A 23,740-nucleotide genomic window follows, 5' to 3' on the forward strand; every position below is an offset into this window, starting at 1 on the left:
GGAGGTTGTATCCAAGACACAACCGCATAACTGACGTAGAACTACGCACACTATTAACAAATGCAACGATTTTAACCCGTATTGCGGTTTGTAACATCAAGCGATTTCGTTTGCTCGCTGTTGCGTGTTGCATCATGTTGCAACTTGGCAGCTGGGAGACGACGAAATTCTGTTATTGCTGATTGATTAAATCGACTTCATATTAGCTCTGCATATTCGAATTAAATGCTTTCGTGAATGCGTTCTAACAGGGCAGTTTGTTATTCAGAATCGGTTATGTTGATCGCAGCCTTTGTGCTGTCCCAACAGTGGGGGTATCAACTAAATAAACTACAACAGAATTTGTTTGCTAGGATTCCGCAAAGAATGTTTGCTTGTGTTGATGCTAGGAAAATTTTACCCTTCAATTACTTGTTTATTTGCCTTGAAAAAAGGCATTTTGCTGTTCAAAATCGGTTGCTGATCGCAACCTTTGTGCCCCAACAGTGGGGGATTTAAGATACACGGACAACATACACTGTGGAAGCTATTTCACTTTCTGTAAATTAGACGGCCGCGACAGATGTAACTGCTAGAATTCGCACAGAATGGTTGCTTACGTTGTCAAAAATTATTAACTTTCAATGACTTGTTTATTTGCCTTGAAAAAAGGCATTTTGCTGTTCAAAATTGGATTTGTAATGACGATCTTTATGCTGCCCTAACAGTGGGGGAATAATGGCAGTCTGGCGAGGCACGCTGAGAAGAACCGCGCTGCTGCTGAGACATGGTGACCAACCACAGCGCAAGTGATTTATTTAATTTGAAGGCAGCCACACAGGCGCCACCCGCTGTTACTTCTGAGTGCTGTATCTGCTTCTACTGCTGTCAACGTTGTGGTCGGTCCATCCAGCTCACCTTCCGACTAATGAATGTAGCTAGTTTTCCCAGAAACACTCTTTTATAGCGGAAGGGTGCTACGTAACAGGCCACGCCCTTCTGTTCAGTTGTATAATTCTCTAACATTCTTTAGACGAATTATTCCACAATTCGCATTCGATATTTGTTTCCAGCGAATAAACACCGATGGTGCTCTTATACACGCAACGGTTTTAACCCGTATTTTATTGCGGTTTGTAACATCAAGCGATTTCGTTTGCTCGTTGTTGCGTGTTGCATCATGTTGCAACTTGGCAGCTGGGATACGACGAAATTCTGTTAATGCTGATTGATTGAATCGACTTCATACTAGCTCTGCATATTCGAATTAACTGCCTTTGTGAATGCGTTCTAACTGGGCAGTTTGTTATTCAAAATCGGTTATGTTGATCGCAGTCTTTGTGCTGTCCCAACAGTGGGGGTATCAACTAAATAAACTACAACAGAATTTGATTGCTAGGATCCCGCGAAGAATGTTTGCTTGTGTTGATGCTAGGAAATTTTCACCCTTCAATTACTTGTTTATTTGCCTTGAATAAAGGCATTTTGCTGTTCAAAATCGGTTGCTGATCGCAACCTTTGTGCCCCAACAGTGGGGGAGTTAAGATACACGGACAACATGCACTGTGGAAGCTATTTCACCTTCTGTAAATTAGACGGCCGCGACAGATGTAACTGCTAGAATCCACACAGAATGCTTGCTTACGTTGTCAAAAATTATTAACTTTCAATGACTTGTTTATTTGAACTTGCTGTTCAAAATTGGATTTGGTGATGACGATCTGAGACATGGTGACCAACCACAGGGCTAGTGCTGCTGCTAAGGAAGGACGACTACTGTTGACAACTTGTCGCTGTCCAGAACAATTATGAGCGGCTTCGGCTGAAACAGGCTCTTATATAGGCCAAATAGCATGTTTTCAATTGCAAGGTATATGATTCTGTCGACCGTGCTTGGGGAGCAATCATATAACGACCAATCAGAGCAATTTTCAATAATATCAATAATACAATAGTTTGCATAATCAATCAACAATTTTCTACATTTGGGTGGATGCGTGTATAATTTTCCAAACAATTGCTGCAAAAATGAAGGAAATCGGTTGAAAACAAACCGATTTATAAGCATTTAAAAAGGGACATATTTCGTCCCCTTTTCGGTAATAGTTTTCCTATTTGCATCCCTATGTGGTAGGCTAAAGAAAACCGTAGTTCTACGTCAAAAAGGTTTTTGCCGTTAAAAATATTCTCACTGAACTTTTTAAACAACATCATACCTTTATTTTGCTTATGTTACAGCAGATTTTATTTTATGATAATTAGGGGAACGGTAGTAAATTAGGGATTACTTCTCAAAAATTATTTTTTCGCAAGAAAAATCAGTTTTACTTGTGAAAAAATAATTTTTGAGAAGTAATCCTTAATTTACTACCGTTCCCCTTCATATCCCACGGCAATATTAGCACCAATTGAATTGTCCAAGTGCTCTGCACACACGGCTGTTAAAAACATCTTGCAGAAACTTGCAGAAACAACATTCGATTGGTGCTAATATTGTCGTGGGATGAAACGGGGAACGGTAGAAAATTGAGAATGACTCATAGACTGAGGCCGTTGTAGGAGTCCTTTTTTGGCGATTACCAATGTGGTTTTCGAGGGGGGCGCAAATGTTCACTTTGCGACAGATCCTTGATAAATTTCGAGAATTCAACCTGCAGGCGCACCATCTGTTCATTGACTCTAGGGCAGCGTACGATACAGTTAAGAGAAATGAGTAATGGCAAATTATGCTCGAACATGGTTTCTCAACAAAACTAATTAGGCTGATACGTGCCACCCTTGAAGGCTCTACATCATGTGCAGAATAACCGGTGAGATATCGGTATCCTTCGTGACGTTAGATGGTTTGAAGCAGGGAGACGGGCTGTCAAACTTATTCTACAACATCGCATTAGAGGGTACTATACGGAGGGCTGGCGTGCAAAGAAGCGGAACCTTCGTTAAGAAGTCTCATATGCTTCTAGGTTTTGCGAACGATATCGACATCATTGGTATCAACTGTAGAGCAGTGGAAGAGGCCTTCGGACTCATCATTAAATCTGCCAAAACGAAATACATGGTGGCTGGTAGAGAGATGTTGGTACAGATAGTAGGATGGGGAAACTTTTGAAGTAGTCGACGAATTTATTTACCTGGGTTCATCAGTGACAACGAGGTTAGTCGTGTGATAAAAAGTCGGATAGGAGCTGCAAACAGGGCCTTCTACGGATTGCGCAACAAGCTGAGGTCCCGTAGTCTGCAAACCCGTACTAAACTTGCACTCTACAAAACACTTATTCTTCCCGTGGCCATCTACGGCCATGAAGCATGGACGTTGAAAAAGGCTGATCGGCGAGCTCTTGGTGTTTTTGAGCGTAGGATTTTGCGTTCAATCCTTGGTGGCAAACTAGAAAATAGTGTTTGGCGCAGATGCATGCATGGATTCAGCATTGGGTCGGTAATCGGTCTGTCGCCATAAAAGTAAAATAGGTATCAAACGTATATTCCTGAAGATGCTGTTGTTTAGAAAAGCCTTAAAACAATAAAAAGTTTGGTTGAGCGTTTCGTAATGTTGGGAACACTGCGATGCGTGTAATACCACAGGGGTCGATGTCAAAACAGCGTAGTAAACTGCCGCGCATAGCATGTCAGTCCCACCTGCATTTTCAGCAAGCCGAGAAAAACGCGTTTTCATATGATTTTATAACATTGCTTCTTACGAGATGGGACAATATGTACGGATGTTTTCCAGCAGTTCTTCAGAACAAAGTTGTTGCGCTCATCCATTGTTACGAAACTATGCATTATTAGCTACCATTTACGCATAATAACTCAATTTTACTGAAAATGCGAATGGGACTGACTTGCTATGCGCGACAGTAAATCTAAGACAAGACGCGACAGCTGGTCACCGTTACATGCAACCAATTGCGATCCGGCTGCTGATTGGCTGAATCCGATAACGCAATCGTCACGTAGAAAATACAACGAGGTTACTTTTCACTGCAACGCAGTGTTGCTTGAGAGTCATAATTTAGCTATTATAATTGTTCATAAATGATGATGCAAAAGTATGCAAGGTACATGATATTACAGAGTAATGTATTTCACTGTTATAACTTTAAAAATGCATTGAATAACCGTTCTTTACTATTTCGGTTGAAGTCAGGGGGTACCAAGAAACTTAGGAAGAAAAAATCTGATAGTAGAAGCACAGACTAACAGACATAACACGTCGAACAAATTTCCAATAAAATCATCGTTTGGATGATTCTAGTACCACAGACTAACAGACATAACACGTCGAACGAATTTCCAATAAAATCATCGTTTGGATGATTTTAGTACCTTACGTTAGTAACATTAGCACCATCTGCTGTCGTGTTCGCGCTGCATCATGTATTTCGACAACAGCGCCAGCGTTACTGCATGTGTCAAATGGGGAACTACAAAATATATATGAGATTGCATGACAGCGCCCCAGACGACGTTTTCGCGCGATGACTGTTATTCGATTAAAAATTTGAATTGAACGTTTTTTTGTGGCGATGGAGCTAGATTCCAGTGTTACCTCTGTTAGTCTGTGATAGAAGTATGCTTTTTTGAACATAAAATAAAGCAAAGCCTTGGTGCTACATTCCGATTCGGAACTTGACCTTCTGTTTACTATACACAGACTTCGCAGCCAACTGTTGAGTGTACAGGACAATTGCGGGGCTAGCGCTACGATCCTACTGACACTAACAGTCTCTCCCGAGCCGAGACTCGAACCTACGACGACTGGCTTGTTAGGCCAGCATCGTACCTCGAGACCAGCTGGGGAGACTACATAAAATAATAAATAAAAATTGAGCATTATTCGCATATATATATATATATATATATATATATATATATATATATATATATATATATATATATATATATATATATATATATATATATATATATATATATATATATATATATATATATATATATATATATATATATATATATATGTATATGTATATATATATATATATATATATATATATATATATATATATATATATATATATATATATATATATATATATATATATATATATATATATATATATATATATATATATATATATATATATATATATATATATATATATATATATATATATATATATATATATATATATATATATATATATATATATATATATATATATATATATATATATATATATATATATATATATATATATATATATATATATATATATATATATATATATATATATATAAGTTACAATTCTCTCTAGCCTGAAGGGCTTTTTTAAAAAATGATTAATGAAAACCTAAAGTTAACTATCCTCTATCGTGTCTCAATTAGAACGAACTAACTTTATTATTTTTATGCCCTGGTTACAAAGCTAGAAAAGCAACTGCACCGCTGACCAAGCAAACTGCAGCCCGCGTCGTTGTCGTCGTCGATGCCGTTGCATGCGCTGCCAACGCCCGTGGGAATCGTTCCAGTCAGCGTCTGTAGAAATCCGACTCGCTCACTTCGAATGAAATAATGTGGCTAGTGGTTCCTCGAGTCGGTGGACTTCGCGTTCCAGCTCTTGCAATCTGCTGATCTGGGAGGTTTCGTCTGTAACTTGCCCCTCCTTGAAGATCGAAACGTCCTCGTTTGCAGTGAATTCAACTCTGTGACCGGATGAGGGCTTCTTGTTGTGATGGTTCCAGTGGTTGCTAAATTTCCTGCTTATTAAGAAAAATATAGCGATTGTTGCGATTATCAGGCTTATGCTCGACAAAGATATGGAAGTAAAGGCGGTTACGTTGGTTTTAAAATTTAATTTGTCTCCAAATGATGCCTGTTAATGAAATGAAGTTTTTCAAAACTTATTTGAGGCTCTATATCAATAGTTTGGATTTCTAAACCATCCATGGGAACGACCAATAATGGCTCTACCTTGTACCATTCTTTGTTGGTAAATTCCAACCCATTCATAATTATGGTACAGTTGTGGTATTCGATTAGGAATGTTCCCGAGAGGGTTCGATTCCGCATCCCGCAAGTGGTTGCTATCTCTTGACTGTTTATTTGTTTTGCAATCAGGTGATTATCGGTTATAGACTTGATTTCTGAGGGTAGACTTACTTCCTTGAATGAGCAGTTCGCAGGGATTCCTTTTAGCAAGTATGGAAAGCAACCATCAAAGGTGAAATTGTTCAAATTTTCTGGGTGGCAGATTTGGTTATGGCCGACTCGTTGGCACTCCTCGATGATGAAGTAGAATTGTTGGTCATTGGTGATTGCTGTGTGAGCGGGTAGCTTAAGTGTTTTATTTTTGACTATTAATGGCTCTAATAGCAGCGTTCTATAAGCAAGTTCATCTACTAAGGGAATTTCTACTATGAAAACAATTTTTGTGTGATTATAAAATGCGCTGAGATTAAGGAATTGATAAACCTGATCAATGCTATCTATGATAATTTTATGGTTGGTAAAATGATCTAATATTATGCTCAACTTGTCGGGGGAAAGGATGTCTCTAGGTATGGTATTTAGTTTAGCTAGTTGGATTGATTCGAAAATAAGCTTCAAGTGAGATTCTAAATTATCTAGCTGGATATTAATTTTAAATATTTCTCTCAGTAGTTTGATTGTTTTGTCGATTCCTGAATTTGACTTAGCTGCTATAAGATTTTTCCTGATAAGGTTGTGATCAAATTCAAACTGTTCTATAAACTTGTTTAACCTGTCCTGAAGTTGGGTGTTAATCCTAGCTTGCTCGTTATTTTCGTTAATTAGAATTTTGTCATCGATTTCTAGAGCTTTGAAAGTTTTTGATATTTCTATTAGATCGTCATTATCGAGATTTCCGGTTATCTGCTTTATGGCTGATCCTACAAAGTTGAGCAACCCTCTCTTGATTCTTTGCCTTGGCATTAAATTTTGAAACATCTTGCGAGTATTGCTAAACTTTGATTCCAACATTGCTGTCAAGTCTGAGAGGTTTCCAAAGCTTTTCAGTCCGTGTATGGCGACGTCTAGTCTGGCGAAAATTGGTTCGCACTGCTTAAGGTCAACAACGTGATATAAGCGATGTTTCCCAATCCTCACGAAAGACTTACCCATATCTAGTGCCAGTAATCCGGGATTATGTTGGAGGTCGGTTATTTGAATGGAGGAGCTGGAATGGGATGGATTAAGGAAAGCGAGAACCCACACTGCCATGGCCAGTCGAAAATCCATTGGTATTAATCCTAAAATGAGACTGTGTTAATATGATTGAAATCGTAAATGAGATGAATAAAAAATTTAATGCTAGTATTACACAAAACTAATTACTGGGTTTTTTTTTATGTACGGACCCTTTTTATTTTACTCTTATGCAATTTCCGGTTGTTAGAGTCCGTGAATGTCTGGTGGCCGTCATTGGCTACTGTTACGGGGTTGAAGAAACTCTGTTGTTTGCTTTTTATCCCCTGCCGTTTATTATAAACAATTTGGCCAGGCTCCAACGCGGGTGGATCCTCTCTTGAAGGGTTTCGCTGGTCGTTCTGTTTCTCTTGGGATTGCCTGATTTGATGAATTACTTCATCGTATACTTTGTTGCGGGCTTCCAGCATTCTTTGAGGGTCGAGGGGTCTCTCTTCACCATCTTTAATCCCATAGAAAGCTTCTCGAGGTTTGATTTTCAGAGAGGAGTGTACGCTGTTGTTGTATAAGGTACAGCAAATCAAAAACATCTCCTTGATTGAAACATTGGGAAACTTATGCCTATTGCATTTGTAGATTTCATTAATGGTCGAATGAAATCGCTCTACAATCCCGTTAGTTTCACTTCTATCAACCGGTGTAAAATATTGTTGGACATTGAGGTCGGCGAGCATGCCTCTCATTTCGATAGACCGTATTCCCGGTTCGTTATCAGAAACCATTAGCTTCGGTGTGCCATATAGCGAGATATATTTTAACATGGCCCTTCGTATATCCGGTGTGGTTCTTGACTTCATGGAAATCAAAGTTCCAAAGCGTGTCAATTTATCGACCACTGATAGGAAGGTGTATGGTCGAGAAATCAATATGTCAACATGGATAATGTCCAAGGGTTTCTCTGGTATAGGAGTTTCCCCATGTTTGATTTTGTATGGTCTACGCTCGTACTTCATTTTGTTACACGTAGGGCACAAAACAATGTACGTGCGGATTTTTCTCTTCATTTTTGGGAAATACCACCTTCGTAGTATTTCTTCTCTATTTTCTCGAATACCCCGGTGTGCGGTTTCATGCGTTTTCTCTATAACTTGATCTTGTTCGGTATCTGTGGTTAAATCGGTTAGTAGTCTTTGTGAAATTTTTACTTTGAACGTCTTGCATCTACTGAAATAATTTCGATACACTAGTTGAAGGGTTCCGAACAACTGTTCAGGGCAATGAATACAATTTACCTTTCGTGGATCCATGTATTCACGAAATATTCTAATAAAATTGGCACCCCGAACGCGAAATTTGTAATAGTTCGCCGGTGCATCTGCGGAAACACTTCACTGTAATCTTCAGTGTAATGATCGCCAATTTTTAATATAACTTGATTATGAAAGAAGTTAACGGGCAGCTCAGTGAACTCAATTAGATTTGACGAGTCAGAGTCTGCGGAATGCACGGAATTGCTATCTGTTGATTCATCTTCATTGGCATTTACCTCTTCGGGAATTCTGGATAGAGCGTCTCCTACCACATTTTGTTTCCCTGGTCGATGAGTTATTTGGAAGTCATATTCTAGGAGTCTCAGCCTCCACTTCACTAATCTGGTATTAGGTGTCTTCAGATTAAGTGCGTAAGTAAGAGGTTGGTGGTCAGTATAGAGGGTGAATTTCCTCCCGAAAAGATATGGTCGGAAGTACTGAGTTGCCCATACTATAGCCAAAAGCTCCTTTTCTATAGCGGAATAATTTTCTTCCGTCTTCGTAAGCGTCCGAGACGCGAACGCGACCGGTCTGTCTCTTCCTATACAACCCTGCGACAGCACGGCTCCCAACGCAAAGTTACTAGCATCGGTTGTCAAAATAAATGGACGTTCGAAATCGGGATACTGCAATACGTCACTTTGCGTAAGCAATTCTTTACACTTTTCAAAGGTTTTTACGAATAAAGGTGTATGTTCAATCGTTTCCCCTTTTCGCAGCTGCGCAGTTAGTGGTTTGGAAATTTTCGCAAAGTCGCGAATGAATCGTCTATAATAGCCCAAAATTCCAAGGAATCCTTTCAGCTCCTTTTGGTTTTTCGGTAGTGGCCAACCTATGATTGCATCAATCTTAGCAGGGTTCGGTTTAACGCCCTGATCCGTAACGATATGCCCTAAGAAAGCTACTTCTTTTTTAAGAAACTCACACTTGTCGAGCTGAAGCTTTAAATTTACTTTTTCAAGTGCTCTCAGTATTTTTTCTAAGTTCTCGAGATGCTCTTGCAAGGAAGCTGAAAAAACAATTATGTCGTCCATGTAAATGAGACAACATTTTCCAATGAATTCTCTGAGTACATGGTCCATAACCCGTTGAAACGTACCCGGAGCATTTTTCAGACCAAACGGCATTCGTAAATATTCGTATAAGCCGTGGTCAACTTGAAACGCTGTTTTCTGTACATCTCTAGCGTCGACCTCGATCTGGTGAAAACCAGAGGCCAGATCAAGTGTGCTAAAGTATTGGCACCTGCCTAGCTTGTCCAGTATCTCGGTGATATTGGGCAGCGGATATTTGTCATCTATAGTCTTCGCATTTAGTTTCCTATAGTCGACTACTAGGCGCCATTTTTGCTTACCAGATGCATCGGCCTTTTTTGGTACTATCCATATGGGTGACCCCCATGGCGATGTACTTGGCTGTATGATGCCTTGGCTGAGCATTTTAGAAATTTGTTTCTGTACCTCTTCCTTATGGACGAAGGGGTACCTGTAATTTTTTGTATAAACGGGCAGCTCGTCGCTGGTGTTTATACGATGTTTAATCACGTTAGTGAACGATAGGTCGTCACCCTCTCTGTAGAACACTGTTGGGTTTCTTGTAAGCAAGCTGAGAAGCTTCGATCTCTCCTCGTCGTTCAAATGATCTGTACGCACTTCGTTTTCAATATTTCGCCTACATGCTTTAATTTGTGATGGAAAATCCTTCACTTCAAAATTATTAATTTCAGAAACGATTTGCCCATAATCAATTTTCTTGTTTGTTGAACATTCCTGTGTGCAAACAAAAACAAATCTTGCTTTACTCTCTTGAATACTGTACACTCCGGAGGGCACGTATACGTCAGCGGCAACTTGTAGGTCGTCTTCCAGGAAGAAATCTCCGGAGGCGACCGAAACCGGGACCTCGTGAATTGTGGACATTAATTCATGAAAGTTCAACTCAATCAAATCGGGATACTTTTTCTTCAAAGGTATGACGGTGTCTTTAATAATCAATTCGACTGTTGAGGTGTCGAACAGGGCTCCCAACTCGTGAAGTGTCTGAAATCCAATCAGACCATCGAAAAAGTTATGAAACTCAAAAAGATGAAATTTCTGATTGGAAATACTAGTTATGTATTTTGCGAATGGGTTAAAAAAGGTGTGTTGGTTTATTATATAGGATCCATTGATGTTTTTCACTCTATGAAGTGATCCTGAAGCTACGGATTTTGTTGGAACTATTTTTGGAGAAATGTAATTTCGATTAGCTCCTGTATCTATTAAAATTTTTAGAGGGGGCCCGGTTCTTCTATTGATCTCTAAATATGGAAGAAAGGTCATTCCCTTGCTTGTTGTTCGGAATCGGGCATAAAATTTACATCGTCATCTTCATCTGCATATGGACAGCCATTATCAATGTCCTCGGTCTGTTTATTTTCGGTTAGGGGTTCAACACACTCCTCGTGCGAATTTACTTGCGTCGGACGATAGTTGTTCGTTCTAAGTTGACCGGATGGGTCCGGTTTGATAGCGAGACGCGGGGGGTACTGTCGAAATTGATTCGAGTTCCAATCTGGTCGATTTTGAACAACGTTTCTGTTCTGGGAATTTATATTAGGATTTGGATTGGGGTTAGGAATGGGATTGGATTTTGTGTTAAATCCTTGTTGAGCAGGCCATTTTTGAACGTCCTGCGGTCTCGCGGAAAATTTGGGCAAAAATTTTGTTTGCTCGAAGCCAACATTCATGGATCTTCGCTCTCGTTTTCTCCGTTGTGCACTTTCTAAAGACAAGGCGCTCTGGTATGCTGAATGCAATGTTTTCGGTAGACCCACTTGCACTAAAGATGAAAGGCTGTCATGCAGTCCGTCAATGAATGCGTCGATAATCATACTTTCGTACGATTCCAGGATAACGTTAGAACACTGCTTGAGTCGATCGTCAAGTTGAATTTTGGCATTGATGCTTGCCAAAATTCCTTTGCATTCATAATGAAAATCGGTAACATTTTTGTTACCTTGGCGTAAGTATGAAATACTGGTTACTATGGCAGACAAGTCGCGCTTGTCGCCGAAATGGTCTTTCAATGTACACTTTATTGCCTCCCACTCGAGCCTACATTGACTCATAGTGAGTGCTTCGTTTGCATTTCCATGGATTCTATCCCGAATAATGCCAACCCAAAGGGGCATCACTAGCGGCAGATCTGTTTCACTCACTAGATTTTTTGAAATTTGTAGCTTTTGCTCTACGGATTCGAGCCAACAGGTCAGAGAATTAGGACTTCCATTATATTCTGGAACCATCCTAATCGCGTCAGGGATGCGTGAAATGTCAAATTTCGGCATCTCCATGATCGAAGACGTGCTTGCGATCGCTTGGTTTGCGGTATTTGTCCGCGCATTTTCTAACAAAGAGGCTATTTGTAGCCGTTGTGCCTCTAACTGGGCGGTTAGAGTATCTAAACGCGCTTGCATTTCATCACTCATTCTTCTGGTTATCATAAAACACTTTCACTGCACTTAGTTAAACAAGCAAAAAAAAAGTATTGCAACTAAAATAGAAAAAAAAATTAAAATTACTCACAGTTTTGTTTTTATTTTATTGAAAAGAATTCTCAAGTATACCCCGTCCTTCGAGAAGAGCCTCGAATCCTCGATATCACCTCGAGGTGTGATTCCACTTTGTCGATATTCCTTCGATTAAGTTTTATCACGGACACTTGCACTCGCAGACTAAGGATTTACTAGAATCCTACTTACGACTGCGCCAGTTACAATTCTCTCTAGCCTGAAGGGCTTTTTAAAAAATGATTAATGAAAACCTAAAGTTAACTATCCTCTATCGTGTCTCAATTAGAACTAACTTTATTATTTTTATGCCCTGGTTACAAAGCTAGAAAAGCAACTGCACCGCTGACCAAGCAAACTGCAGCCCGCGTCGTTGTCACATGCTCAGCAGTCTCTTCCGCATCCGCGCACTTGGGACACATGGGGGACCCCGCATGCCCGAATCTGTGTAGATACTGCCTAAAGCAACCATGGCCTGACAGAATCTGTGTCAGATGGAAGTTCACTTCTCCATGGCGCCTCCCGACCCATCCGGATACATCCGGAATAAGTCGATGCGTCCATCTACCCTTCGCGGAATTGGACCACTCCTGCTGCCATCTGATCATCGAGAATGATCTTCTGGTACCGCGTATGCCACTTGTGTCACGTTGATCGAAGCATTCTACGTCCTCCTTAATGGTTATGCTGATAGGCATCATGCCGGACAGGACGCAGATTGCGTCGTATGACACAGTTCGATACGCGCTCGCAACCCTCAGACACATGAGCCTGTAGGTACTTTCCAACTTACTCCGATGTTTACTAGTACCTAGTGCTTTGGACCACACTGGCCCGCCGTATCTCAGTATGGACTAAGTCACGCTAGCTAGAAGTTTCCGCTTGCTGCCGTAAACTGCTGAGCTATTGGACATCATGCGAGATAATGCTGCAATAGCCATTGAAGCCCTCTTACAGGCATACTCGCCATGGCTCCCGAAGGCGAGCTTGTCATCGATCATCACCCCCAGCAGCTTCAGGGAGCGCTTAGAGGCGATGGTGCAATTCCCGACACTGATCAACGCCTGTTGCTTCGACTTGCGGTTATTGACGACTGAAATCTCCGTCCTATGATGCGCCAGCTCCAGTTTTTTGGAGCGCATCCAGTCCTCGACGACGCTTATAGAGTGCGAAGCCGTCAACTCAACCTCCTCGATCGACTCGCCGTAGACCTCAAGTGTGATGTCGTCCGCAAATCCAACGATCACAACCCCTTGGGGGAGCTTTAGTTTCAGCACTTCATCGTACATGATATTCCACAGTACCGGGCCCAGGATGGAACCTTGTGGAACCCCTGCGGTAATTGGGACACATTTTTGACCCTCGTCTGTGCTGTAAACTAGCACACGATTCTGGAAATAATTTTCCAGAATCCTGTACAAAGACACCGGAATGTCTAGTTTCCGAAGCGAGTGGGCTATGGAATCCCAGCTAACACTATTGAACGCATTTTTCACGTCCAACGTGACGATTGCGCAATAGCGAATGCCCCATCTTTTACGCTGGAGTGCTACCTCTGCTGTTTTGGTGACGGACAGAATAGCATCCACCGTAGACTTGCCTTTTCGGAAGCCGAACTGGTTACTCGACAGACCGTTTGCCCTTTCGGTGTACCTAACCAGTCTATTGAGAATAACCTTCTCGAGCACCTTACCCGCCATATCGAGCAGACATATCGGTCTGTATGCCGACGGGTCACCAGGTGGTTTCCTTGTCTTCGGCAATAAGACCAGCTTCTGTCGCTTCCATCTCTCTGGGAATGTACAGTCATCCAGGCACTTCTGCATGACTTCCCGGAATAGTCTGGGGGCCTCTTTGATGGCCTTCTTCACAGCCAGATTCGGAATCCCATCCAATCCCGGTGCCTTGCTCACCTTCAGGGAGTTGGCGATCGCGATGAGTTCCTCATTCGTAACCGTTTCCGCCTCCTCTGCCTCGGCACGGCTAACGCCGTCACTCATATATTGGGTGTTCGGCAGGTTGGCCGACCACCTCTGGTCTGAGTTTGAAATACTGGAACGTCGGTGAAGTGACTCGCCAGCCGGAGGCCATGGATTTGGCTCGTGGCGTGGAAAGAGTCCCTCTATGATCCGCTCAAGCATCGCTGGTGATTTTCTGCGGGCGCCATCGCACCCTTAGTCTTGGCCATCACCATCCTATAGGCGTTACCCCACGGGTTAGTGTTGGCACTAGCGCACAGTCTTTCGAAGCACGCACGTTTACTAGCTTTTATTGCTCTCTTAAGCGCCGCTCTTGCGGAACTGAATGCCCCTCGACAATCTTCCCTTTCTTCGTCGGTTCGCGCACGTTGAATCCTTCTTCTCGCTTGAAGACACGCTCTGCGGAGGTCCGCTATCGCGTCGGTCCACCAGTAGACTGGTGGCCTTCCATGCCTAGGCTGGCGGTTCCTAGGCATAGTGGCGTCGCACGCCCGCGAAAGTATGGCAACAAGTTGATCAGCGCTCAGGTTACGAGTTCTGCTCGCCTCGTGTTCTAGTCTAATTGCTTCCGCAAATACCTCTTCGTTGAAGTGTGATATCCTCCACCCGCGAGGAGCTGGAGTGTTAGTTCTACTCGCCACATGCGGTCTCGTTTTACAGTCTACGCTATAACAGACCGCCAGATGGTCGCTATAAGTGTAGCCATCGTCTACCCTCCAGTTCGTGATCAATCCTGGACTACAGAATGTCACATCGGTGATCGACTCCGCGCCGTTTCTACTGAAGGTGCTCTTCAAGCCGACGTTGGCCAGATCTATGTTGAGCTTCGCCAAAGCCTCCAACAAGATCCGGCCTCTCTGGTTTGTGCGTCGACTTCCCCACTCAGTTACCCATGCGTTGAAGTCGCCCGCCACTACCAACGGTGATAGACCGATCAGCTCCCCGGTGGCTCGGTCGATCATCCTTGCGAACTGCTCGGTAGACCAACGAGGCGGAGCATAGCAGCTGCAGTAGTACACTCCGTTCACCTTGGCAACCGCGTATCCTTCGTTTGAAGTTGACACTATCTCTTGAACCGGGAACCTGCTCGTCGTCCATATTGCCGCCATACCGTACCCGTCCGAAATCCAGTTACCGTTTCCGGAAGAAATTCGGTAGGGGTCCGAGATTATGGCAATGTCCGACAACGACTCAGTGACTGCTTGGTATAGCAGTTGCTGAGCCACGAAGCAGTGGTTCAAATTTAGCTGTGTCACTCTCACGCCCGTGGCTTGCTAGTCGGCTTACCGGCCGTGCACCTCGGGCCTCCCATTATGTGCTTTGCGTCACGCTTCCCGGCGCACGCCAAGCACTTCGGGGGCTCTCCGCAGTTTTTGCTTTTGTGGCCTGCAGCACCGCACCGCCTGCATAGGGAGCTCCTGTCAGGCCCCTTGCAGCTAAATGACTTGTGTCCTTGCTCGAAGCATCGAAAGCAGGCCTCCGGCGGCTGGTAGATGCTGAGTGGGCACATTGACCAGCCCACTTTGAGCCTCGCTACCTTTAGCGCCTGGTTTGCGTCTACTGACGGAAGCCTGACAGTGGCGGTCTGGGTTCCTACTGGGCCTTTGCGCAGTCGAACTGCCTCTGGTGCCACAACCACTTCGCACTGCTCCTTGAGGGTATCCACGACTTCGCATGCCTCGGTGACTTCCAGGTCCAGGTATTTAAGTTGTAGGGTTACCTGCGACGTGAGTGCCCGAACCTGCACTCTATCTCCAAGCGCCTCTTGGGCCAATGCCCGATAGGCTGGGCCCTTGTTTCTGGCTTCTTTGCGGAGCTCGACGATCATTTCTCCCTTGCGGGATCGGCGGATGCTGCGCACATCTGCCCCCAGATCTTTGAGCTTCGCATCGCCTCTCATTGCCTTAAGGACTTCCGAGTACTTTGACTCTTCTGTCTTAAGGATGAGTGCGTCGCCCTTATTTTTAACTTTCTTCGTCGCAGAATTTGTAACCGGGTGCGGTTTTTAGGCCACCACTTTTTGGTTCCTACTCCTTCCCGGAACCGTTACCCACGGGTTACAGGGAGCCTTCTGCTCCTTGGCTGCCACCGTGGGCGTTGCTTGCGCCACTCCTACACCGGTCTGAGGGCTGTTTGCGATTAAACGCTTCTTGGTGCCCCCGGGGGCCGTCTCACCCGGGGACTGTAGCGTTCGTTTGGCAGCTGGCCCTGCCGCGCAAACCGCCGCAAACGTGCTGGCGTCCGTTTGGACCGACTTCGTCGCCAGCTCGGTCACCTTCGTCTCCTCTTTCTCCGCAGCCGCAGCTTTCATTTCGAGCTCGGCATGCTCCTTTTTCGCAGCATCGACGGAGGACCGAAGCATGTAGAGGGCCTGCTTCAAGTACTTCGTTGTATTGCTGCGACTTTTCGCAAACTCGATTATAGCATCGAGCTGCTCAGACAGGGCCACTACCCTCGGTAGCGTGTCCAGCTGTCTTCCGACCGCCTTTAATAGCTATGGACCAGCCACCGCGATGTCTTGCGTAGATCCGGTAGGCGTACTGCCTTTACCGTCTTCGCAGGCGACCTTCACTGCATCCGTCTCCACTTTTCTAGGCGGAGACCGCTGGATGCCACCTTGCGCAAATGGGTTTTCCAACCCATCTGCCCCCATCTCCAGAGTTTTGTTTTGCTGCATTCTTGTTTATTGGGTCCCCCTTCAAGCCGCTATCCTTATCCATAATGGAGTAGTCGCCTAAATGGTCCCACGGTAGTCTATGCCGGAGCAGTGAGGCCATGGCTAGGGGCGGCTGCCATAGCGCCTTATGGGCAACTATGACACCCCCGACTGGCGCAAGTCAGGAATAGACATCTGATCCTACTCCTGCCTGGTTCCCACCAGGCAATGGACTCGGAACGTACTGGAAGGCCTGCCAGGTTTTACGGGACGGAGACCTCTGCACCGGTTGTAATCTCGCCGTTTCAAGCCGTTATCACACGACATTACTAAGGGAGCTCGGCGCAGGTGCCAGCCCAAAATCATGGTACGAAAACGAAATCCGACTCGTATCCTATAGTGATGCGACCAGTTGCCGTAATTGGGAACATTACTGGCATCAGTCCCAATGGGCGGTATAGTGCATTTGTGTGGTGGGAGCGGCACTACTCGCTCCGTCGGAGCTGCTTCCGGCCAGTGTGGATTTTGCGAGAATTCAGCGGCCCAGTGCCTGAATCTCGCCACGACCTAGGCTAGCTCCCGCTGATGGTCCGGGACTGCTTGCTAGCAGTGAGCACTTCCGTGGCCTTCGGTAATCGCCAATTACCGACCCGTGGTGGCATACAGCTCTGCCAAATATATATATATATATATATATATATATATATATATATATATATATATATATATATATATATATATATATATATATATATATATATATATATATATATATATATATATATATATATATATATATATATATATATATATATATATATATATATATATATATATATATATATATATATATATATATATATATATATATATATATATATATATATATAAATATACACTTAAAATTTTTTGCCGGGTCTCGGTAATTTATTGCCGAGAACGGCACCACTGAGGGCTCAGTTAAGAAAAAAATGACAGCTGTCACATATTTTTGTAAATCTCGGTTCAGCCTAACTGAAATCTTGAATTTCTGATATTTTGTGCCGAAATTTCAGTTTGGTGAACCGAGATTTACGAAAAAATTTGACAGCTGTCATTATTTTTTAAACCGAGCACTCAGTGGTGCCGTTCTCGGCAATAAATTACCGAGACCCGGCAAAAAATTTTAAGTGTGTATATATATATATATATATATATATATATATATATATATATATATATATATATATATATATATATATATATATATATATATATATATATATATATATATATATATATATATATATATATATATATATATTACATTTAAAATTTGTTTTGTTTTCATTGACCTGCAAAAGTTGTTAAACATAATCATTTTGGCATCAACGGTGTGGAACGTTCAAAAAAAATTTCAACGGGGATGACGGCCGTTACGAAAAGAAAAATAAGAAGCCAGCTGTCGCGTCTTGTCTTAGAGTAAATGAGCGATGAAATTATCATAGGAAAAAAAAACGAGATAAAGAAAAATCTGTAAATCAAAGTAAAATGTTGCTAGATTGGAGTTGAAAGAGAAATAGTTTAAAATGCAAGACAATAGTAGATTAAATTTCAAGAACCACGTAAGCACGTAAACAAATCAAAATTAAACAGCTCCAGCAAACGGGAGGATTGTTTGAAAGAATTTGGGAGAGTTGGGAGAGAACATTGCTTGAAATCATAAACTAATGAACTAAATAAACGCAAACTACACAACCACGGACTAGGCTAAGTCAGGTTAACACGAAAAAAAAGTCAGTAAGTCGGAAACATGATATGAAAATAACGAAAACAATAAAAAATATTGATTAGTGTGGACCACTAAACAACATATTGAACAATCGATATACATTAGCGGATCGGATAGTCAGGAGTAATCACTCTACACACAATTAAAGTGTTCATATGAATTGTAACTAAAATCAAAAACACAATTTAGCTTTTATCGGCTGGTAAAACGTCGATTGTTAGAGAGGTTCTCTATTGTTCGATCTGAACACATATCATTTGTCATTATGAAAACTCATTGTTTACAAAACTGGTATTAATGCTGGTTTATTGTTTGTTGTTGCAAAACAACGAATACGTCCTACCTCATGACAGATCATAGCCATGTCCTAAGCCGGAATCTCAACATCCGTGTTAGCAGCAATCCAGTCGAGATACTCGGTGATACGAGTAGCCACGGCCGATCGGCCACGATCGCATCCAAACAAACCACTGTAGTGAAAGGAGTGAAGTCCAACCAAAAATATTCTGCCTGCCTCCTGAATCGTTACTGGACCTCCTTCGTCACCCTGAAATTTCAACAGAGAAGTGGTGAATAGTCGGTTTTAGTATTTAATACCAATCCACTTACATTGCACGGCCCTCCGTTGTTGGTTTGTATACAAATGTGGGTGCTTCTAATCCAAACGTAAGAAAGCTGGCATGCCGCATTCGAAGTGACAGTATCCGTGGTGAATTGCAAAAACTGTGTAGGTATGGGTTCGTCATCACGATTACCCGTGTTTCCCCATCCTGCGGTCGTGGCTACCCAATTGTTGAAACTATTTCCCACATCCGACCGACGTGGCATCTGAGCCGCTCTAATTGTGACGTTGTCGATTGGAGCATCGCTGCTGAGCGTCAAAATGGCGATATCATCTCGACCAAGCAGCCAGCTGAAATCCGGATGAATCAGAACATTCGACACTCCGATTAGCGTTCCTACATTAGCCATGTTAGCTGCATTCAGTGCCACGGTTACCGTATTAGCCCTGCAAATAAAAAGTTTATTCAGATCCCGTGCTTAAACGTCCTATCACGCGGTTATACCCCTCCACGCAGTTAGCCGAAGTAAGCACGAATCGACTGGAGATCAGCACACCACTGCAGAAATCATGACCAGAAGTACCCCCATGGATGATCACTCCGGCAGCCCACGGAATGTCCGTAGATGATGCAACAGTTCCACCGGAAATACGGGACGAGCTTCCACCGGTTCTTCGACGAAGTTCCGCCTCCTTAAGCAGCCTTAATTCTCTACCTTTGTCAACGGATTTGGGTTGAGCCGGACTAAACACAGCGACGGCCATTGCGAAGGCCATCGCCAAGACGAGCGCAGTTCTGAACATTTTCGAAGACTTTTCTCCTTGAACTGCTCAAACGCAAATGGCAAGCGTACTGCGAGTTGGTAGGTTATTTAACTGTCGCTGCTTGCAGGGGATAAGTGGTGCTGATTCGGCTGATTTTGGCATTAGGATAAGGATAAGAGGTGACCAATCTGGGTGCGAGGTTGTTAACTTGATGTAGTCGTAGGTAATGTTCGGTTTTTTGTCACTTGCTCTTTCTACAAGAAAATCCGCTTCATTGTCTGCCATTGGAATTAAATTGTTCAATACAAATAAACTAATTTCGAGTAAATCTAGTTGAGTGCTGTATGCAATAACAAAAATAGACTTATCATAAGATAACACAATTGATCACAGTGAAGGTAGCTTATCAGTCTACCTAGCCAGGCTATCAATTGCAATTGATACCGCTTTTCGTTTCTGAAATGTTTCCTGATTAAGATAATTCATGGAAAAAATGAATTACACTAGCACAATTGATGATAATGTTTGTTGATTCGCAAGTTCAGACCTAAATTTTGAGTCACACAGTCTAGTGGTGGAAATCCCAGCTAATGTTGAACTCAAGTATTACGTAATGCATTGAACTGTGAAATTAATATTGATGGATATCAACTCTTTAAACCTGTTCTCAACATTTTCTATGAAAGTTATTCTAAGCTTGAGAAAAATGGTTGCGATTTCTAATACTTATCATACTATCCCCCTTCCTAGACTAGTATGGAATTCTACCCGTATTCATGCATTGGAGATAGTATTATCACAGACTTTCACAGACCTAGCCTTCCAGTTGGTCTCGAGGTACGGTGGTAGCCTAACAAGCCAGTCATCGTATGTTTGAGTTTTGACTCAGGAGAGGCTGTTAGTGTCAGTAGGATCGTAGCGCTAGCCCTGCAATTGTCCTGTACAATAAACAGTTGGCTGCGAAGACTGTGTATAATTAAAACAGAAGGTTGAGTTCCGATTCGGAACTTACCACCAAGGCTTCGCTTTGGTTTTATCACAGGCTAACAGACGTAACACTGGAACCTAGCTCCATTACCATAAAAAAACGATCATATTAAATTTCCAATCGAATAACTGTTATCGCGCGACAACACCGTCTGGAGCGCTGTCATGCAATCTCATACATGTTTTGTGGTTCCCAATTCGACACATGTGCGTACACTAGCGCTGCTGTCAGGATGAAAAATGCATCAGATGCGCGAACTCGGCAACAGATTGACGAAAAGTTCTGGAATCATTGAAACGAAAAATGATTGAAAATTTGTTCATAGTGTTATGTCTGGTAGTCTGTGGTATTATTGTCAGTTTTTTTCAACTTTTTGTAGATTTTTACGGTAAATTTTTATCTACGAAGTAAATAAATAAACAAATCAGATAAATTGATACAAAAGGACATTTTTCTCTCACTTTGAACAAAATTGCTTGTTTAGGAACAAGCGAAACTTGCTTGTTTAGGAACAAGCAAAAAATTAATCAGTAAACCCCCTGCAATTTCCCCGCAACTGGCAATTATCAGTAAGCTCCCGTTGTAAATGCTTAATCGAGTATTTACGACGTCCGAAAATGCTATCGCATCAGCGACGATAACATTAAAACGTCAATGGTCAAAGGATTTCTACTTTATACCTCATAGCTAGCATTTAATAGAAGATCTGATTTCGGTTGATTTTCAGTACCTTGAATCTACTCGAGACTCGCTAACGCACAACAAATAGAAAGCAAGGATGCGTGGGTTAAAAAACCTGTTAGTTTTGGCGCTCACCGTGGTTTCTGTTGCGGCTGTTTTTCACCAAAGTTCTAACGGATCACAGCGTATTTCCGGAGGAACCATCGCGTCACCTACCGACATTCCATGGGCAGCCGGAGTGATCATCCACGGTGGAACTTCCGGGCATGACTTCTGCAGTGGAGTTCTGATTTCCAGCCGTTACGTTCTAACTTCTGCGAATTGTATCGATGGGTAACAAACAAACGTCGACATTTCTTTGTAGTTTTCCTCAAAAACTTTGACTTTCTAGGGCAAACACGGTTACTGTTGCTTTGAACTCCGCTGATTTCACCAACATAGGAACGCTGATTGGAGTTTCGAATGTTCTGATACATCCGAACTTTAGTTGGCTGCTTGGCCGAGACGATATTGCTATTCTGACCCTGAACCAGGACGCTCCCATCAACGACAGCACAATCATGCCAGTACAAATGCCACGCCGATCGGATGTTGGCAATAGTTTTGTCGATTGGGTCGCCACCACGGCTGGCTGGGGTAATACCGGTAATCGTGACAATGAACCCATTCCGACCGAGAATCTACAGTTCGCCATGGATACGGTAACGTCCAATCTGGTCTGCCAGCTGTCGTACATCTGGATCAGAAGCACTCACATTTGCGTTGCGACCAACAATGGAGGACCCTGTAATGTAAAGCCGTTTTGTTGTGATTACTACGTACAAAAATATTTGAAAATTTTCAATTTACTTCCACTTAGGGAGATGAAGGTGGCCCGGTGACGGTCCGTGAAGCAGGTAGGGTTACTCTGATCGGTATTCATTCCTTCCACTTCAACGGCATTCGTGGATGTGACCGTGGACGATCGGCGGTACACACACGGATTACGGAGTATCTGGATTGGATCGAGGAAAATACAGACGTGTCGATTCCGGTATAGAGGTTTACTCGCTCGACTTGAATACATGGCCAACGAGGCGACCAGAATATAATTTTGTTCAAATAACGGATGAATAAAGTACAATGCAAATTCGGTTAACGAAAAATCGAGTTGAGTAAAACTAAAGCACGATGATGACAATGATTTAATCGTTTGTAGTGCGCTTTACTCCTATAAATATTGAGCACTTCTGAATGAGTTCGCAACAGCATCTTGATTTAACTACCTGCATTTTTATGAATCAGTGCTTGTTGCTGGAGAATTATATAATTTCATGAAAACTGAAATTTTTCAAACGTGACATTGAAATATCCCGAAAACGGATGCTCTTGGATACTTATTCGCCAAAAGCTTTGTGATTTTAAACTACTTGAATCTTATTGCACAGACTAACAGACATAATACTTTGATCAAATTTTCAATAAAATCATCGTTCGAATGATTGCAGTACTTTACGCTAGTAACACTAGCACCGTCTGCTGTCGTGTTCGCGCTGCGACTTGTTTTTCGACATCAGCGCCAGCGTACGTGCAGGTGTCAATTTGGGAACTATGAAAAAGGTATGAGATTGCATGACAGCGCCCCAAACGGCGCTATCGCGCGATGACTGTTTTTCGATTAGAAATTTGAAATGATCGTTTTTTGCGACGATGGAGCTAGGTTAGAGTGTAACGTCTGTTAGTCTGTGCTTATTGTATCATTAGAATACGATTGTTCTTAAGAATATTGAAATTGAAAAGGTTCTTTGGAATATTACAGAAAACATTTGCCGTACATTTCTACATCTTCAACTTTTTACCAACAGTTTTAAAATAACTTCAAGTTTCACATTTTCTTAACTAAAACTGGAAATAACTTAAAAACGTTTCCTTTATGAAATTAATGATCATGAGCTTTTTGATTATAAATAGCTACTTAAATACAATTATTCTTATAAATGTTTAAATAAAAAAAATAATGATTATAAAAAGCTACTCAAATACAATTATTCTTATAAATGTTTAAATTTAAAAAAAAAATCACAGGAAGCTTGCATGCAAAGCCACGACCGCAAGGTTGAAGTAGAATACTTTTACAAGAAAGATAACCCGGCTGCTTGCGTGTCAGTCATTTTTTCTAGTAAATAAACGTTTACCGTTCATTGGCAGTATTGTAATTTCTTTTTGTTTGATATTTTGAATGAAGTTCATTAAATATTTTTAAATTTTGTGCAAATGAGAAGTTGAAGTGCTGCCGAATTATAATATGCACATTTAATACGACATCATTAAACGGGAACGGAACAAAGGCTACGGTTATGCAGAACGCGAATGCCGGCGCGATGCGATTTGCCT

The 23,740-nt window shown here is 42.2% G+C and overlaps 2 protein-coding genes across 2 annotated transcripts; one reads left to right on the plus strand and one right to left on the minus strand.

The window, feature by feature from the left end:
* Nucleotides 1-18,555: 18,555 nt before the first annotated feature.
* LOC129725337 (collagenase-like) lies at nucleotides 18,556-19,792 on the minus strand. Its single transcript, XM_055681017.1, has 3 exons — nucleotides 19,439-19,792; nucleotides 18,981-19,380; nucleotides 18,556-18,918 (listed from the first exon to the last, which is right to left on the minus strand). Exons 1-3 carry the CDS (start codon nucleotides 19,735-19,737, stop codon nucleotides 18,739-18,741), a joined length of 879 nt encoding a protein of 292 aa, XP_055536992.1. The 5' UTR covers nucleotides 19,738-19,792; the 3' UTR covers nucleotides 18,556-18,738.
* Nucleotides 19,793-21,377: 1,585 nt separating this feature from the next.
* LOC129725338 (trypsin-like) lies at nucleotides 21,378-22,512 on the plus strand. The gene is made up of 3 exons (XM_055681018.1): nucleotides 21,378-21,700; nucleotides 21,759-22,158; nucleotides 22,227-22,512. Exons 1-3 carry the CDS (start codon nucleotides 21,465-21,467, stop codon nucleotides 22,404-22,406), a joined length of 816 nt encoding a protein of 271 aa, XP_055536993.1. The 5' UTR covers nucleotides 21,378-21,464; the 3' UTR covers nucleotides 22,407-22,512.
* Nucleotides 22,513-23,740: the final 1,228 nt, after the last annotated feature.

This window comes from Wyeomyia smithii, chromosome 2 (assembly GCF_029784165.1).
Source record: "Wyeomyia smithii strain HCP4-BCI-WySm-NY-G18 chromosome 2, ASM2978416v1, whole genome shotgun sequence".
In the NCBI taxonomy this organism is placed as follows: domain Eukaryota; kingdom Metazoa; phylum Arthropoda; class Insecta; order Diptera; family Culicidae; genus Wyeomyia; species Wyeomyia smithii.

Coding starts and splice junctions, on each gene's coding strand:
- LOC129725338 (XM_055681018.1), top strand. CDS start 21,465: ATGCGTGGGTTAAAAAACCTGTTAGTTTTGGCGCTCACCGTGGTTTCT. Junction 21,701..21,758: donor TCTGCGAATTGTATCGATGG/GTAACAAACAAA, acceptor TTGACTTTCTAG/GGCAAACACGGTTACTGTTG. Junction 22,159..22,226: donor ACAATGGAGGACCCTGTAAT/GTAAAGCCGTTT, acceptor ACTTCCACTTAG/GGAGATGAAGGTGGCCCGGT.
- LOC129725337 (XM_055681017.1), bottom strand. CDS start 19,737: ATGTTCAGAACTGCGCTCGTCTTGGCGATGGCCTTCGCAATGGCCGTC. Junction 19,381..19,438: donor TCGGCTAACTGCGTGGAGGG/GTATAACCGCGT, acceptor TTTTATTTGCAG/GGCTAATACGGTAACCGTGG. Junction 18,919..18,980: donor ACAACGGAGGGCCGTGCAAT/GTAAGTGGATTG, acceptor TTGAAATTTCAG/GGTGACGAAGGAGGTCCAGT.